General features: G+C 41.6%; 1 protein-coding gene across 4 annotated transcripts in view; it reads left to right on the top strand.

Moving 5' to 3' along the window:
* Nucleotides 1–16,925, top strand: part of Chd2 (chromodomain helicase DNA binding protein 2) — a 122,001-nt gene that overhangs the window by 101,728 nt on the left and 3,348 nt on the right. For 3 of the 4 annotated variants that reach the window (XM_074061626.1, XM_074061625.1, XM_074061624.1), the window contains 4 exons: nt 1,541–1,719; nt 5,840–5,939; nt 8,009–8,222; nt 15,136–15,382. In XM_074061626.1, coding sequence (XP_073917727.1) covers nt 1,541–1,719; nt 5,840–5,939; nt 8,009–8,222; nt 15,136–15,382 — 740 coding nt within the window. Of the gene's footprint in view, nt 1–1,540; nt 1,720–5,839; nt 5,940–8,008; nt 8,223–15,135; nt 15,383–16,925 lie in introns of those variants that run through there. The other variant, XR_012443857.1, reaches the window with a different exon arrangement.

Genomic DNA, 16,925 nt, shown 5'->3' with positions numbered 1-16,925 from the left:
CGTGGCTGACAATTGAATCCTACAAGTCTATAAAGTTTTTTTTGAATCATTTTGTGATAATTTTATCTTCTCTAAATGCTCTCTTTTGTGTTAGAGAAGTCTCGTTTTTGGATATTGGATTCTGAATATTGGTCCCTGATTTTGTCTTTTTTTTTTTTGGTCTTCAATATTTGCCTTATTACTTTCTGGAAGATTCCTTTTCTTCCCTTAGCTGGATGTGTGGTGGTTCAAGTGGTAGAGACTCTCAGTTCAAACCCCAGTACCACACACACACACACACACACACACACACAAACACAATAAATAAATAAATAAATGCCAACCAAAAAAGCATCATCTCTTATCTCCTTATTTTGAGTTTTTCATTTCTCTTGTCATGTTTCATAACCGAGATATATTTCCCCCTGTGGTTCTATGAGTGATTTTACACTTCTGTTTTCTATTGCTCATGGTGTTGGTATGATAAGTTGTCTCCTATGAGTGGGGGACTGTCTGTCTTAATGGAAGTTCTGAGCATATGGATGGGGCTTAGAGAGCTTTCACTGTAGGCCAGAGTGCTCTACTGGGAATCTTCCAGTGAGTCAAAGTCAGCATTTTTTGATTCTTCCTCTAGGGTGGTTAGGTTTTGAAGAATCCCCTGATCTCCTGACTGGAGGGTAAGGGCCTGGCTTTCTTCATTCTAGAATCAGAATACTGGGCAGTGGCCTGTTTTCACTGTGATGTTGCCTTTCAACTCTGCCTGGGGAGCCAACTCAGAGGCTTTTCTTTTGTCCTCTTTGGCAAACAAGCCTTTATATCTGTTGCTGGGTGTCAGAGGCTAGGCAGTGCCAGCCATGAATCTGGGGTATCTTACGTCTCATCATTTTAGCCTTCAGCCCTACTTGCACAGACACCTGGCCTTGGGGGGAGTTTTGCAGCATGGATTAGGTGAGTTCTCTGTGGATAGCACTGCCAGCTTAAAAAGTTCATTTTCTCAAGCCTAGTAAGTCATTTCCCATACTGCCAGTATTTTATTGCTGTTGCTTTCTCATTTTCTCTTTTTTAATGGCCTTGTACCTTTTTAAGACAGTGTCTTTACTTAGAGATTGTTTTGGTGGTATTGAGAAGGGAGAGAATGATTCTTGTGTTCAGTTTATCATCTTTATGTGGAAATTTGTCCACTACTGTCTTTTACTCTGCATTTCTGATAGCCACGGGATGTCTTCAGATAGGGCTGTGATGTTGCTTCCCATTTTACCCTCATAATGGCCTTGAGATAGTACGATAGCTTCTTGAAGAAGAGATACAGTGCTTGGAGAAGCTAAGTAAGTCATAAGGGCCATCATGCAACTCCAGGCAGTGGTGTGGCTTGCATCTCAGGCTTTTCTGCCTAATATTTACACTTGCTCTGTTCCACTGCCATTACTCGCTCCCTCTGTAGTGACTGTGTGGCTTCAGATAGGCTGTGTCTTCTCTGATGTTGGAAGTTGGAGTATGGTAAGCAAAGAAGGCATCCTTTCTGCAGAAGGCTTATGTCTCTACTCTGTTGGCCTTATTCCAGTGTAAGGAAAGGATGAGACCCGTGAAAAAGGCACTGAAACAGCTGGACAAACCTGACAAGGGACTCAATGTGCAAGAACAGCTGGAGCACACTCGAAACTGCCTGCTCAAAATCGGAGACCGGATAGCTGAGTGCCTTAAAGCCTACTCAGACCAGGAGCACATCAAACTGTGGAGGAGGTAACCAACCTTGGCCTGAAAACTGCTCAGTTTGATTTAGCAGAGTGTGTGATTAGGTTCTGCTTTGTTTAATAAGAGATGATACAGCCACCTAATCTTTCTCCCAGGAAAATCCTATTGGCAACACACTTGTAGGCTTCACCCTCCTTTTCAGAAATCAGCTGTTCCACTCAGATCAGCCTTTGAGGAAGGAATAAGATGATATTACTAATATAATTTGTAAGAGAAAGCCACTGGATTATAGACTTGCTAGCCTTTTCTCAAAATAAAGACTCTTGAAACCTGTAATACCAACCCATGAAGTGAAACAAAGGTTTAAAAACTGTAAGAACTGTTAATTCTCCATTCTTATTTCCTTTAATAATTAAAGAACTCAACCAGGCACTGGTGGCTTATGCCTGTAATCCTAGCTTCTTGGGAGATTGAAATCAGGAGGATGTAGTTTGAGGCCCACTGGGAAGATAGTTTTTGAGACTCCCCCCCCCCATCTGCAAAATAACCGGTGGGTGTGGCTCATGCACATAGTCCTAAGTTCAAACTTCAGTTCCACCAAAAAAAAAGCTCCAGTAGTAATTCGGATTAATACAGTAATGCAGTTAACCTAGGACTTTGGTTTATAAAGGCATCATGGGTTATTTACGTTCATTTATAAACAGGTTGAGTTTTCCTTTGTCATATGATTGACACCAGAAGTGTTTCAGATTTTGGAATATTTGTATACATACATAATGATACACCTTGCAATTTATATTTCATATATACCTTATATAAATAGCCTGGAAGTAACTTTCTTGTAAGAAGTTTTAATGTACCTGCAGTTTTGTGTTGTTTGGCTCTACTTCTTGAGCCATACCTATAGCCCCTTTGTTTCTGGAACTCGCGATCCTTCTGGCTCACGTCCTGAGTCTTGGGATTGCAGATACGCACCACCATGCCTGGCTCTCGTGGTTAATGTAATTGTCTTTGTAATCCAGTTTCACTGGGTTGAGTTTTTGTTGTTGTTTGGCGGTACTGAGATTTGAACTCAAAGCTCTGAACTTTTTGAGGCAGACACTTAAGTCATACCTCCAGACACAGTGGTTTGTTTTTAGTGAAAAAATGTATTTAAGAAGACCTTTGTCATGATGCTATTCATAGCATGCTAGCATGCTTCACACCCATAAATAAAAGATTTAGGCTTTTTTTTTTTTAAAGCAGTATTGGGGTTTGAACTCAGGGCTTCATGCTGCTAAGCAGATGCTTGAGCCACTCTTTCAGCCCGTTTTTTTTTTTTTTTTTTACTTTTATTTTCACAGTTTTGTCTCATTTCATTTTCTCTCTTTCCCCAATTCCACTCCTATCTGTCTGTCTATCTATCTATTTTTTGGGGGGCAGCACTGAGGTATGATCTCAAGGCCTCATCCTTTTTTTTTTTTTTTCTTTTCTTTTCTTATTCATATGTGCATACAAGGTTTGGGTCATTTCTCCCCCCTGCCCCCACCCCCTCCTTTACCACCCACTCCGCCCTCTCTCTCTCCCCCCCACCCCCTCAATACCCAGCAGATACTATTTTGCCCTTATTTCTAATTTTGTTGTAGAGAGAGTATAAGCAATAATAGGAAGGAACAAGGGTCATTGCTGTTTGAGATAAGGATAGCTATACAGGGCATTGACTCACATTGATTTCCTGTGCGTGGGTGTTACCTTCTAGGTTAATTCTTCTTGATCTAACCTTTTCTCTAGTTCCTGTTCCCCTTTTCCTATTGGCCTCAGTTGCTTTTAAGGTATCTGCTTTAGTTTCTCTGCGTTAAGGGCAACAAATGCTAGCTAATTTTTTAGGTGTCTTACCTATCCTCACCCCTCCCTTGTGTGCTCTCGCTTCTATCATATGCTCATAGTCCAATCCCGTTGTTGTGTTTGCCCTTGATCTAATGTCCACATATAAGGGACAACATACGATTTTTGGTCTTTTGGGCCAGGCTAACCTCACTCAGAATGATGTTCTCCAATTCCATCCATTTACCAGCGAATGATAACATTTCGTTCTTCTTCATGGCTGCATAAAATTCCATTGTGTATAGATACCACATTTTCTTAATCCATTCGTCAATGGTGGGGCATCTTGGCTGTTTCCATAACTTGGCTATTGTGAATTAGTGCCGCAATAAACATGGGTGTGCAGGTGCCTCTGGAGTAACCTGTGTCACAGTCTTTTGTGTATATCCCCAAGAGTGGTATTGCTGGATCAAATGGTAGATCAATGTCTAGCTTTTTAAGTAGCCTCCAAATATTTTTCCAGAGTGGTTGTACTAGTTTACATTCCCACCAACAGTGTAAGAGGGTTCCTTTTTCCCCGCATCCTCGCCAACACCTGTTGGTGGTGGTGTTGCTGATGATGTCAGCCTGTTTTTGCTTTAGCTGTTTTTCAGGTGGGGTCTTAACAGTTTTGCCCTGGTCTGGCCTGAAGGCCACAGTCCTCCACCTGTGGCCTCCCCTGTAGCTCCCCATGCCCAGCTCATTTCTCGAGAGGGCGAGTCTTGCTTTTATTTTATTTATTTATTGATTGATTGATTGATTGATTGGCTGGTACTTGAGTTTGAACTCAGGGCCTTGCACTTGCTAGTCAGGTGTTCTGCCACTTGAGCCAGGCCACCAGTCTTGACGGGTTGCAGGTGGGAGGTTCTTGCTAACTTTTTGCCTAGGCTGCCTTCAAACCGCCAGTCCTCCTGATCTCTGCCTCCCAAATAGGTGAGATTACAGGTGTAAGCCACCATGCCTGGTCAGTATTTAGTTTTTCAAATGTTATTTCTTTTCCCTTAACACTATTAGCAGCTTCTCCCTGGCTTTTTTTTTTTTTTAACCTGATTAGAAGATAGTGGAAGGTCATCATTGGGGATAGACCCATGAAGCTAGGCTTCCTGCTGTGCTCTTAGCGTGTCTGTGGTTAAATACCCCAGGCACTGTGATCTTGAGTTCATTGGAAAGTTCATGCTCCTTAATAAGAGTTCAAAAATAGTACAACTAAGACTCCAAGGCAGCTGCCTATCAGAACATGGCAAATGTAAGACCAAGTACAGAGAGGAAGTATGTGAAAGAGGGGCAGTCAAGGGATGAGATCCTCAGCTGAGTGGAATCGCACAGATGAATAGCCAGGCATGGTGGCACACCTGTAATTTCAGCACTAGGGAGACTGAGCCACATGATTACGAGTCTGAGGCCAGCTTGGAGCATGTAGTGAGGTTCTGTCTGAAGGAAAAAAAACCTGACTGCATTGGAATTACTTAGATGAACAGAGTTCTCAAGCTTCAGCAAAGGCTTGGAAGTGAAACAGTGAGAGAACTGGAGGGTGTTGAAGGTTTAGAGGCAATTTGTCAAGCAGACTGGAGCTCTTTTTAGGAGGCCGTAGAAGGTAGGGTAAATGACTTTCCACCTGACACAGTAGGTGTACTAGTTAGGAACTTGTATAGGTGTTCTGCGCATGGTTCGCCAAGGCCAAACTGCGTATTAGAAAGCTTGGGATGGGAATGAGGTTCTTTCTCTGGCTTGCTATGACTGGCCAGGCCTCTCTTTCTAAACATGTTTTATCACGTCACTCCCCTGCTAGGCAACAGTGGCCTCCTAAGGGTGTCACGGAATCGCCACTGAGAGTTTCTTTTTTTGCAGTACTGAGGCTTGAACTCAGGACCTACCCCTTGAGCCACTGCACCCGCCCTTTCTCGTGATGGGTTTTTTTTTTTGATAGGGTCTCATGAACTGTTTGCCCGGGCTGGCTTCAAACCTAGATCCTCCTGATCTCTGCCTCCTGAGTAGCTAGGATTAAAGGTGTGAGCCACTGGCCCTGGCCCAGCGAGAGTTTTAAGGAGGAAATGACAGGCCTCAGTGGGAGGAAAGCAGGGCAGCAACATGATATAGCTTAGGAGTTTTAAATGTCAGCAGAACTCTGGTCTCACGACCCCTCGGTCATTCTGCTCACAGAGGCAGTAAAGATGTATTATTGATGCAAAGACATGAAAGACCACTTCTAGCACTTATTACTTGAAGAGTTTTCCACAGCAAAATTGAACAGCTTGCCATCCATAAAGAGAAGAAAAAGTTATTTTGTAAATTTTGTAGTTTACCAGTACTGTTCATCTTTTTTTAGGAACCTGTGGATTTTTGTTTCCAAGTTTACAGAATTTGATGCACGAAAACTGCATAAGTTATACAAAATGGCGCATAAGAAAAGGTCTCAAGAAGAGGAGGTAAAATACAAATTTAATCCTAATTCATACAAACTAAAACCAAAATTCCTCAGAAAAATTCCTTAATTGTTTTTCCCTGGGAAATTGGTCATAGAATCATGTGACGGTTGGCAGTGCTAGAAAGGAGGCTGGTCTTTGCTCTTGCTGTGCAGCCGGAGACACGGGTCTAAGCAGACTGACAAGAGAACTCCCACGGGTCGCGAGGGGCCTGAGCCTGTATCTCATGAGTGTGTCTTTCACCGTGTAACCTGCACCAGTATTTAGATGGCAAGACCACTGTTCATTGGGCAGAATAGCCAATGTGTTGGAGTCAAACAGTGTTTAAAATTCTGACAATGGTTCCATACCCTGTGTTCTTACGCCCTGGCTTCTTTACTGATTAGGCCATTTCTTCTTCAGTGTGCACATGTCTGAGGGTAACTTGTAAGTGTGGCTCCTCTGAGGTAGTAGGATTATGGGCAGAAAATCTCTTTTCCTGTTCTTTTCTGAGCCACGTACGTGATGTCCTTCTAGCTTTTGTATGTCAAAGGGCCCCAGTTGCTCACTTAAAGGAGCAGACATGCAGAGGTGCCCTGAAACTGGCACCCCTTGTCTTGGAGCAGGTTGATGGGCACAAAGGTGACTTGGCTCCTGCTACAAAGGTCAGTCTTGTGGTTCAGGCAGGCAATTCATTTGCAGGTCTGCTGACTTGCCATTTGCATATTGCCCACATGAGCCATTTAGGGACAGTCTGTGAACATGTTCTGCCACTTCCACTGACGCGCTGTCCCCACGAAGGCAGAGAGTTTACATATCTCATCCATTGCCAGGTCCTCAGTGCCTGGAATGGGGCCAGGTCCACAGCAGGCACTCAAGAAGTATTTATTGTATGAACCTAGTCTGCCTAGGTGTGAAGTGTTACTCTCAAGTGGCTTATAAATTAATTTGACACCAAAGAATACGATACTGCACTCATATAGGAATAATACGTTAATATTGCTGTGTGTTAGTGCAAACTTTAAGCATTATAAAAGTTTGTGAAAGATCAGCCGGGAAAGCTTCCAGGTGGGAATAAAGTAGTTGGGAAAGGCCCCTTAGTGAGGCACGGGTGAAAGTTAGGGCAAGGGTCTGATGCCGCACATATCACAGTACAGGGCTTAATTAATTAAATTATTAGAAGTTAATTTGAGTAACAAAAAGATACCCTTCAAGGTGGGGGGTATACATTGTTACACACTCTCTGGAGAATATAGTTCAGCAAAATTTGTCAGAAGACTACAACATATCATTCTGCTTCTGAGAATTTAGTTTAAGGGCTAATTAAGGTTTTAAACATGTTTATAATGGGATGCCTTAGAAGTCAACAAGAGATGGGTTAACTAGATCATGATATATCTATTGGTGAGTACTACTCAGCCATTAAATATGGTACTGTAGAAATCAGTATTGTACACGAGAAGAAGGATTACCAAATGCTTGTTTTCATGTTCTATGTGTAATATGCTTCCAAAGCTTAGCTAGACATGGAACAAATTATTAACAGTCACTTCCCTTCAGGGTTAGAGTTTAGGTCACTTTATAGTTCTTTCTTTTTCTTTCCTTTTTTGATGGTTTTATGTTGAACATTTTACTTGTGTCATAGAGGAGCAATGTTACTCCAGCATTTAGATGTTTAGCTGAATGACTTTGTGTACGGACTATTCCAACTGGACACTCTGGGGTTATTTGTTGTAGTTAGCTTTGGAGAGTTGATCTAGGGTGGTCTTCAGAGAGTGCTGACTGCCTGGTCACTTGTTTCTGGCCTTATACAGGGACGTCTCTTAGTCCTAGCATGTGTCCTTACAGGTACTTATCAGTGGAGTGTTTTGGGTTTTTTTTGCAGTGACCTAGTAGGCCCAATTCAGCCAAATTAGGCTGTTGATGCTGTGGAAACTCCGTAGAATTCTTGTGTATTTTTTGATAAGAAGTTATTAAATGGCAGCTCAAAAGTTGAGGACAAGAGGGAAATTTTTAAAGGAGATGATCTTTATTCTGCTCTCAGGAATTAAGTATGGAATCCTGAGCTGTTTTGGTTTGCTTTTATTCTACAGGAGCAAAAGAAGAAAGATGACATGATTGGTGGTAAGAAACCGTTTCGACCAGAGGCCTCAGGTTCAAGCCGGGATTCTCTGATGTCTCAATCCCATACCTCACACAACCTTCACCCTCAGAAGCCTCATTTGCCTGCCTCCCATGGCCCACAGATGCATGGACACCCAAGAGATAACTACAGTCATCCCAACAAGAGACACTTCAGTAATGCAGGTAGGCCATCATGTGGACTTCTTAAAAGAAGTGCTAAAAATGTTAGTCGCATTTTCCAAACACTGTATATAGCTGGACCTTTGTGCTATTATTCTTCTCCAAAATTTTACTGTCCTCTCTTATCTTCGTGAGATGAAGCATGAAGTAAAGATCCAAAAGACTGTTACTCTAGCTCTAAATTAAGAAGAACATAGCTACCATGAACAAACAATGGTAGACTTAGAAAGAAAGTTTACATTTTGTGAAACAGGTAAATTGTTACAACTGCTTATGTTGAAAAAGCCTTGTTAGTAACAAAAGGATAGCCAAATAGGGAAAACAATGAGCAATGGATAATAAAATGACAGCCTATGTAATGAGAGGAAAATATTAACAAGCCATATATCTGATAAAGGGTTAATACCCAGAATATGAAAAGAATTCAGTTGAAAGAAAACAGCCTGATTAAAAACTGGGCAGAGAAACTAATAAGTAGACATTTCTCAAAAGAAGGTGATCAGAGAAGAATTCTGAGAGTCCTGAATTAAGTTACAGGCCAGAGAATGGAGGGAGATAAGAGAAGGTCATTTTAGTTCACAGTTTAAAGCAAAATCAACAAAGAAAAAGACTGCTCCACACTCCTTTCCTATATGCTGAAGGTTACCCATCAAGGTCACCACATTGTGGTTTTGGAATCAATCAATCAACTAAGAAGTAGCAAAACCTTCTCTTTATGGATTTTACCTCCTGTCCCAGGACTTTGTCAGTTCATGTTGCTCGGCCTTTGTTGTCTATAACGAATGTAGGGTCAGTGTAAACAGTTTTCTTCTCCCCACAATTTCATTATAAAACACCCTAGCCCCTTAGGTCCAGCGGACATAGTTCCAGTTGCCCTCTGGCCAAGTTGTTGGCAGCTTAGGGAATTTCTTCAAGGACCAATCCTTTCACTTCTGTCTAGCACTTGTATGGCTCAGTAAGCCTTCTATTTCAGAGGCCCCTTAGTTTCAAAAGTTTAATTTAACAAAGGCATACAGTGAAGAACCAGCATACAGAAAAATGCTCATCTTCCCTAATTATCACAGGAGTACAAACTGAAACCACAGCTGAGGTACTACCTCACATCTGTTAGAATGGCTGTTAACAAGATGATAACTATGAAAAAGGTAAGTGTTGGTGGGAATGTAGAGGAAAAGTAAGTTGGTAGAAATGTAAATTAGTATAGTTGTTATCGACAGTAATGTGGAGGTTTCTAACAAAATTAAAAACAGAACTATCATGTGACCCAGAAATCCCAGTACTAAGTGTAGCCAAAAGAAATGAAACCCATATGTTGAAGAGAGATTTGCATTCCCGTGTTTATTGCAGTATCATTGTTCATCAGCCTACAGCAGGTGAGTGGAAAGAGAAACACAGAGGACATTCTTCAGTCACTAGAAAGAATGAAATCTTCGATTTGTAACAACCCGGATGAACCCAGAGGACATTGTTAAGTGACATAAACCCAGTGCAGAAAGACATATACCACATGGTTTTCATTTATATGTGGAATCTAAAAGAGTTGAGCTCGGAGAACCAGAGAGTAGAGTAGTGGTGACCACGGAGCTGGCAGTGTGCAGCTGGGAGAAATGTTGGTCAAAAGATAACACGTTTCAGGTAGGAGTGCGTTCAGAGAGCAGTTGTGCAACGTGGTGACTATATTTAACAACAATGTACTACGTTCTTAAAAACCACTGATTTTAAACGTTCTCACCACAAAAAAATGAGTATATGAGGTAATGCATGCTAATTAGTTTAGCCATTCCACGTTAGCATATTTCAAAACATGTACATGCTAAATATAATTTTTATTTATTAATCAAAAATTTCAGTTGCATTCTTGAGACAAAATTCAAAAAAGGAATACAGATTCATTTAAAGGTTTAGAGATTTTATTTAAAAAAAATAAAAATAAAACTTAGTAGATCCTATGCATTGTTAAAAAAAAAAAATGGGCAAAGGTTAGGGCTATGGAATTCATACAGAAGAGAAAACTTACACGGCCAAACTTACCACAGAGGACCTGTTAGTGAAAGCAAGAAGTTAGCCAGTTATTTTACTCATTTAGGTCAGCCAAAATTAAATGGAGAGGTACACACCAGTTGTTAAGGGTGGGGATTGCTGCTGTCTTTTTAGAACATAAGTGAAATATGTAAATACACCGGCCCTTTAATAACAGTAGTCCATTTTTTGGGTACCTATCCTACAGAAGTGACCCACCATAGCTGTGTGAGAAGGCTGTTCCAATTTTACAGTGGCAAAAACTGGAAATAGCTTAAATATCCACTAAATAGGGAAATGGTTCAATGAGTAACAGAGCATCTGTACCCAGTAGTATCAGTTACTAAAAAACAATGAGCTGAGCCAGATATGGCTGCAGGAGAATCAGGACTTTGAGGCCAGCGTGGGCTACATAGTGTGAGCCTGTCTTAAAGAACAAAACATAACAAAAAAAGCTGGCTTTTTATATAAAAAAAGTTAGGAAAATAAGTAGTAGCAACGATCAAAACCCATGCGTGGTCTTTTAAATTTATTTAAGTTACATTCACACAGCATAAATATAGCCATTTGTAAGTGAGTCACTTAGTAGGTTTTAGTACATTCACAGTGTGTGCAGCCACCACCTCTGTCTAGTTCCTAAACTTCTCTATTACCCCAAATGGAAATCCCATATACACTAAGCAGTAGAGACTGTCTCATTTCCCCATCACCTCCATACCTCACATCTGCCAATCTGTTCTCTGGCTCTGGATTAGCCTGTTTTGAAGATTTCATATAAATGGAATCATAGGACTAGAGGCATGGTTCAAGCAGTAGAGCGCCTGCTTTGCAAGTGCAAAGCACTGAGTTCAAACCCCAGGCCTGCCTAGATAAATAAATGGACTCATACAGTGAATGACCTGTTATGACTGGCTTTCACTTAGCATGATGCTTTTAGGACTCATCCACACTGTAGCATGTGTCAGCTGTTAGTTCTTCCTTATGGTAGGATAATAGTCCCTTGTGTGGATAAAACCACATTTTATTTGTTCATTCTTTGATGGACATTTTGATTATTTCTACTTTTTGACTGTTCAGACTACTATGGATATAAATATTTATGTTGTTTTAGGTATATATGTAAGAGTGGAGCTGCTGGTTTATATGGTCCTTATATGTTTTAGCTTTTCACGAACCTCCAAACTGTTCTCTGTAATAGGCACTTGAGTATTTGAATATGCATAGAGAAGGATGTGAAAACACATCCATCCAATTGTTGCTAACATTAACCTTAGCGTGGTAGGAATGGAGGAGAGATGGGAGGAAGTTAACTTACCCATTGTCTATTGCTTCACTAGGTACAGTGAACACAAATTACTCTGAAAAATAATAAGGGAAATACATGGACTGATACTTGAAAAGTATGCAGAAGCATGGTATAAGATTTAGTTTAGACTAGACACCATGGCTCGTGCCTATAAATTGGGAGGCACAGATTGGGAGAATTGTGGTTGGAGGCCAGTTCCAGCAAAAAGTTAGTGAGGTCCCATCTTACCAACCAATAAGCCAGGTGAGCCCAGCTGTGCTGGAGGAATGGGTGGTAGGATCAGGGTCTCAGGGCAGTCTCGGCAAAAAGCAAGACCCTATCTAAAAGACAACATAAAGCAAAGAAGGGCTGGAGGCAGGGCTCAAGTGGTGGAGTGCCTGCCTTGCAAGTACTGTGTCCTGAGTTCAAACCTCAGGACTAGCAAAAAAAAAAAATTTACAAAGATTCAGGTTTTTCATAAAGATCAAGGTAAGTATATTTCTTTCTAAACTTCAGTTCTAGAATTTCCATTTGTTAAAAAATAAAACACCCCACATCTAGGCATGGTGGCACACATCTATATTCCCACAGAGGCAGGAGAATGGAGAGTTTGAGGCTAGCTTGCATAAAACTCTGTTTAAAAAGAACAAAACAAAACACAGTACCACATTCTACTCTTCTGGTAGAATTCTCAAGCTTAAAAAACAAATTTAAAAAAAACTCACCTATTTTCTCCATCCTTTTCTGTTTTAAAAACGTACTTACTTAACAAAAGTTTTGTCTCCTAACTCCTTTAATAGCTATCTAGAGCACTGTCCTGAGTTACGTTCTTTTGCGTGTTTTTTCCTTGGCTTTCAGTCGTGCTATCCCGTCTTTTGGCATACTCGGTTATTTTTGCCTGAATGGGGGCACGGAGTTATAAATCTGTAGGAGCTGTAGCTGGTGTAGTTTTATTTTTCTCTGAGAGATGACCCAGCTCTCCCTCCTGTGGGTCCCAGAGTGGGAGGTGCTTATTATCTCAGTCTGATCCATCTTCTGGCTCACCTTGTTTTGGGCTTAGCTTTGCAAAGTACTCCTGAGAGCCAGCAGGGCACTGCCCCTCCCCACCGTACCCTCTGCTTGCAGAGTGCGTCTTTCCAGCTTAGTCTTTTAGCTTCCAGCGCTTGCAGATCACTGGTGCCCTAGGGAAAGCTGAAGTCCCTCAGGTCTCCAGTGTCACTCTGGCCTAGCGAGAACCCTGGAGTACTGCTGGTTTCTACCCTTTTCAGCTGTCCACTGTGTGGGAAAGGTCCAGAGCTCTGAAGGGACTTGAGGAATCAGCTCTTGAGATGTTGTGTTCTTCAGAATCCCAATCCTTTTAGTCCTGACTGCTTTACCTGCTCTTCGATGCTTTAAACAGTTTTTATCTGGCCTTGCTTACTGTCCTTGGCAATAATTCTTTAATTCTCCTGCAAGCTTCCTTGCTTCCTTCACTTGGAAGCAGAGGTGCATGTCATCCAGTCTTAAACATCTAAGTGGATCAAAACTTACTGATCACTGTTTTATTGAAGAGAAAAAGCCAACCTCTATTCCAGTTGATTGGGAAATGTTTCCATGTTCTTAGATCCAGTCTATACTGACCTTTTTGGTATTAACCTGATTTTGTATTGTTTGTGTGATATCACTTATTTTATATTTTGAATAGCTGCTTATTAAGCTAGCTGCATTCTTTTATTTAAACCTTGGATTCCTTACCTATCTCTTTAACAGCTCAGTATTTCCTAACCAGCAACCTAGTCATGGAGGGATCAAGAAATACATGGCATGGCTTGAATTGTCAGCATTACTATTCTACCAGCTCTGTAGTCTGTCTTACTCTCCATGAGATTTGAAGCCATATTCAAATGACTCTTTCATGTCGAGGTGTCTCCTTGTGTCATTTTTCAGTTTTGCTTCTTTTTTCTGAACCAACTGGACCAGCAGTGAACTTAAGCCACTGGTTCACTGTATATTACATTGATGCTATCAGTTCTTAAGTTGCAGAGCTTCCTTGATGGTGTTTTTCTTTGGCTCTGTAGAAGAATACTAGAAGGCCCAAAATGAGTAGAGACATTTATTTGGTGGCATGTCTTTTTTTTTTTTTTTTTTTGAGACAGGTTCTCACAGCCCATACTGGCCTTGAACTTGTGATCCCCTTTCTCTACCTCCCGAGTGCTAGGATTACACACACTCACCACCACACCTGGCTATTGCTATGACAGCTATAGACAGAAGATGGATTTTCCGTGACTCCATTTAGTTTCCTCTGGAATTACATACAATAAAGTACCAAATTGAGTGACTTAAGACATCAGAAATGTAAGGCTGGATGCATGGCTCAAGTGGTGGTAAAGAATTTGCCTAGCAAGCATAAAGTCCTGAGTCCAAATTCTAGTACCATTAAAAAAAAATCATTTGGGCCCAGTGATTCACAACTGTAATCCCAGCTACTTGGGAAGCAGAGATGAGGATCGCAGTTACATGCCAGCAAATAATTTATGAGACCCTATCTTGAAAATACCCAACACAAAAAAGGGCTGGCAGAATGGCTCAGGTGGTAGAGTACCTGCTTAGCAAGTGTGAGGCCCTAAGTTCAAACCCCAGTAGCGCCCCCCACCACACGCCAAAAATCAGAAGTTTATTTACTCACAGTTAGGGAGGCCAGAAGTCTAAAACTGAGGTGTTAACAGGGTTGGTTCCTTTGGGGGCTCTGTAGGAGGATCTTTTCCAGACCTCTTTTACTTTTTGATGGTTGAACAGCAGTCTGGTCTTTCTTGACCTGTAGTTGCATCTTGCTCATCTGCAACTTTATAAGGCATGCCGTATCGCCCTTGGCTTTTCTTTTAAAAGGGTATCGGGCATTGGATGTAGGGCTCAAACCAAATCCAAGATGCCTTCACCAAATCCAAAACCTTATTTTTACATAGTCACACTCAAGAGGTTCCGGGTTGGCATTTTTTTGGGGAGCTGCAGTTCACCTCACTGCAGCCTCTTTCCCTGGACTTCTGTGTGGGTCTTTTCCCTGGGGGAAAAGGGAAACTACAGAAGTTAAACAGATTTTAGTTTGACTTTCTCCTGAAGATCAAATGCTAATCCAAGTCTAAAGTACTTTTTAGGAGGACAAGGTCCATTTAAGTTTTTAAAATTTTCGTCATAGTGTAAGGAACAATAGTAGAATCCAGAAGTCAGACACAATTTACAATATCAGCAAGCTAGATAAACTTGATGCAGCTTGAGACTTGTGTGAAGTAGCTGTGAGACTCAGCAGTACTGTTCTCCAGATTACTGTTTGGTTTTAACTTTTGTGTGAAACCTCATTTCAAGTGTCTGCCACAGATTGGAAGGTAAGCAGGCATGGAAAATGAAAAGCAGAAGTTCTTAAGGTTTTAGAAAGAGATTTTCTTTTGCTTGAAAAATTGGTGGTGGGATGAAAATACTAGGACTTATTACTGGAAAATACCTAGGAGCAACAAAACCAAGGAGGAGGAAATTTAATGTCTTTTTGGAACATGTATCAGCCTTTCAGCATAAACTGTAGAGAAAGTGAAATTCAGCTATCACTCAGTCATGAGACCATTTTTCCTTTTCCTGCAGACCGAGGAGATTGGCAGAGGGAAAGAAAGTTCAGCTATGGTGGTGGCAACAACAACCCATCTTGGGGCAGTGACCGGCACCACCAGTATGAGCAGCACTGGTACAAAGACCACCACTATGGGGACCGGCGGCATGTGGATCCCCACCGTTCTGGAAGCTATCGACCCAACAACTTGTCCAGAAAGAGACCATATGATCAGTACAGCAGTGACCGGGACCACCGGGGACACAGAGATTATTATGACAGGTATGCAGAAAGTTAGAAGACACCAGGCAGTGACCTCCTTAGGAGCTCACTGTTTATAGGAGGAAAGGCGGTGACGTTCACATGAATGTATTTGGCTTATCTGGTGCTATGTGTGTCAGTCATGATCCCAAGCATGATCAGACATTGCTGCCATCAAGACGTCCTTAGCGTGCTGGAGAGGAGTCTGTTGTTCTGTTTTTTTGAGACAAGGTCTTGCTATGTAGCAAAGGCCAGCCTTGAGCTTGCTCTGTGGCCCAGGCTGTCTTGATATTTAGGGTCCTACTGCTTCAGCCTTCCAAGTGCTGTACCAGGCCAGGCTTAAAAAGGAGATTTTTGTTTTGTTTTTCTGATGGTACTGGTGTTTGAAGTCCGGGCCTTGCCCTTCCTAGGCAGGAGCTCTATCACTTGAGCCATGGCCCTGGTGGAAAGGAGTCTTACTGAAAGGCACCTGATGCTGTGTGGTAGGTGAGGAGGGATTATTATTATTTTTTTTTTTGGTGGGACTGGAGTTTGAACTCAGGGCTTCCCTCTTGCAAGGCAGGTGTTCTACTGCTTGAGGCATCCCTCTAGCCCTTTTTGTTCTGGTTATTTTGGAGCTTTCTTCTGGGCCTGGACTATAATCCTCCTATGTTGCTGGGATGACAAGCTCTTTCCCATTAAGAATTTTGTTGCCTGGGCTGGCCTGGAACCGTGAACCTCCTGATCTTAGTCTCCCTTGTAGCTTGGGATGTGAGTGCATGCCACTGTGCCCAGCTATCGGTTGACATGGGGCCTTTCCGAGTATTTGGCCAGGATGTTCTGGCCACAGTCCTCCCAGTCTGTTTTCCAGGTAGCTAGGATTCTAGCTGAGCCATGAGTGCTGCTGTTACTTACTTGAAATGGTCGTTGTTCGAGTGTACTAGGATGGTCTCATGTGGTTCTCCCTTGTTTTCATACTGATCACTGAGGCTGAGCGTTTTCTCATGGGCGTATTGGCCATTTGTGTTATCTTTTTTGGTGAAATGTCTGTTCAGGTCCTTTGTTTTTGACTTGGGTTGTTTGTCCTTTTGTTGAGTATACAAGTTCTCTTTTTATAACAAGTTTATCAAGACCCAAGATAAAATAATCAATACTTTTCACATTGAGTCAATTTAGAAAATAGTTTTATTAACCCTTCACTTGCTGTTGATCAGTTGTGGGTTTTTGGGTTTTTTTTCTATTTTTAATAACTTAAATAATTTCTCTGAGTCTTTTTCTCCTGAGCTTGGTGAAGGAAAATGAAAGTATTTATAGTTGTTGTATTTTCCTGAGGGGAGAATGAATTTACAAAACCATCAGTGATTGTTCTGTGGACCTGTGTCACTGCAGATTTGATGGGTCCAGGGTCATTTCCTATGATGTGTTTATCAATAAGAGTGAAGTGATTGACTCTGTCATCACCTTGTTGCTTTTAGCTTCCTGTACTGTAAGCATTTGTCCTGAGCTCACTGGAAGTGAGAAATGCTAGGGAATGATAGAGAAGTGATGGGAATCTGGTTTTGATCTGTCAGCTAATCCTTGTGTC

Source organism: Castor canadensis, chromosome 19 (genome assembly GCF_047511655.1).
Source record: "Castor canadensis chromosome 19, mCasCan1.hap1v2, whole genome shotgun sequence".
Taxonomy (NCBI): Eukaryota; Metazoa; Chordata; class Mammalia; order Rodentia; family Castoridae; genus Castor; species Castor canadensis.
This window is presented reverse-complemented; position numbering and strand designations above follow the sequence as displayed.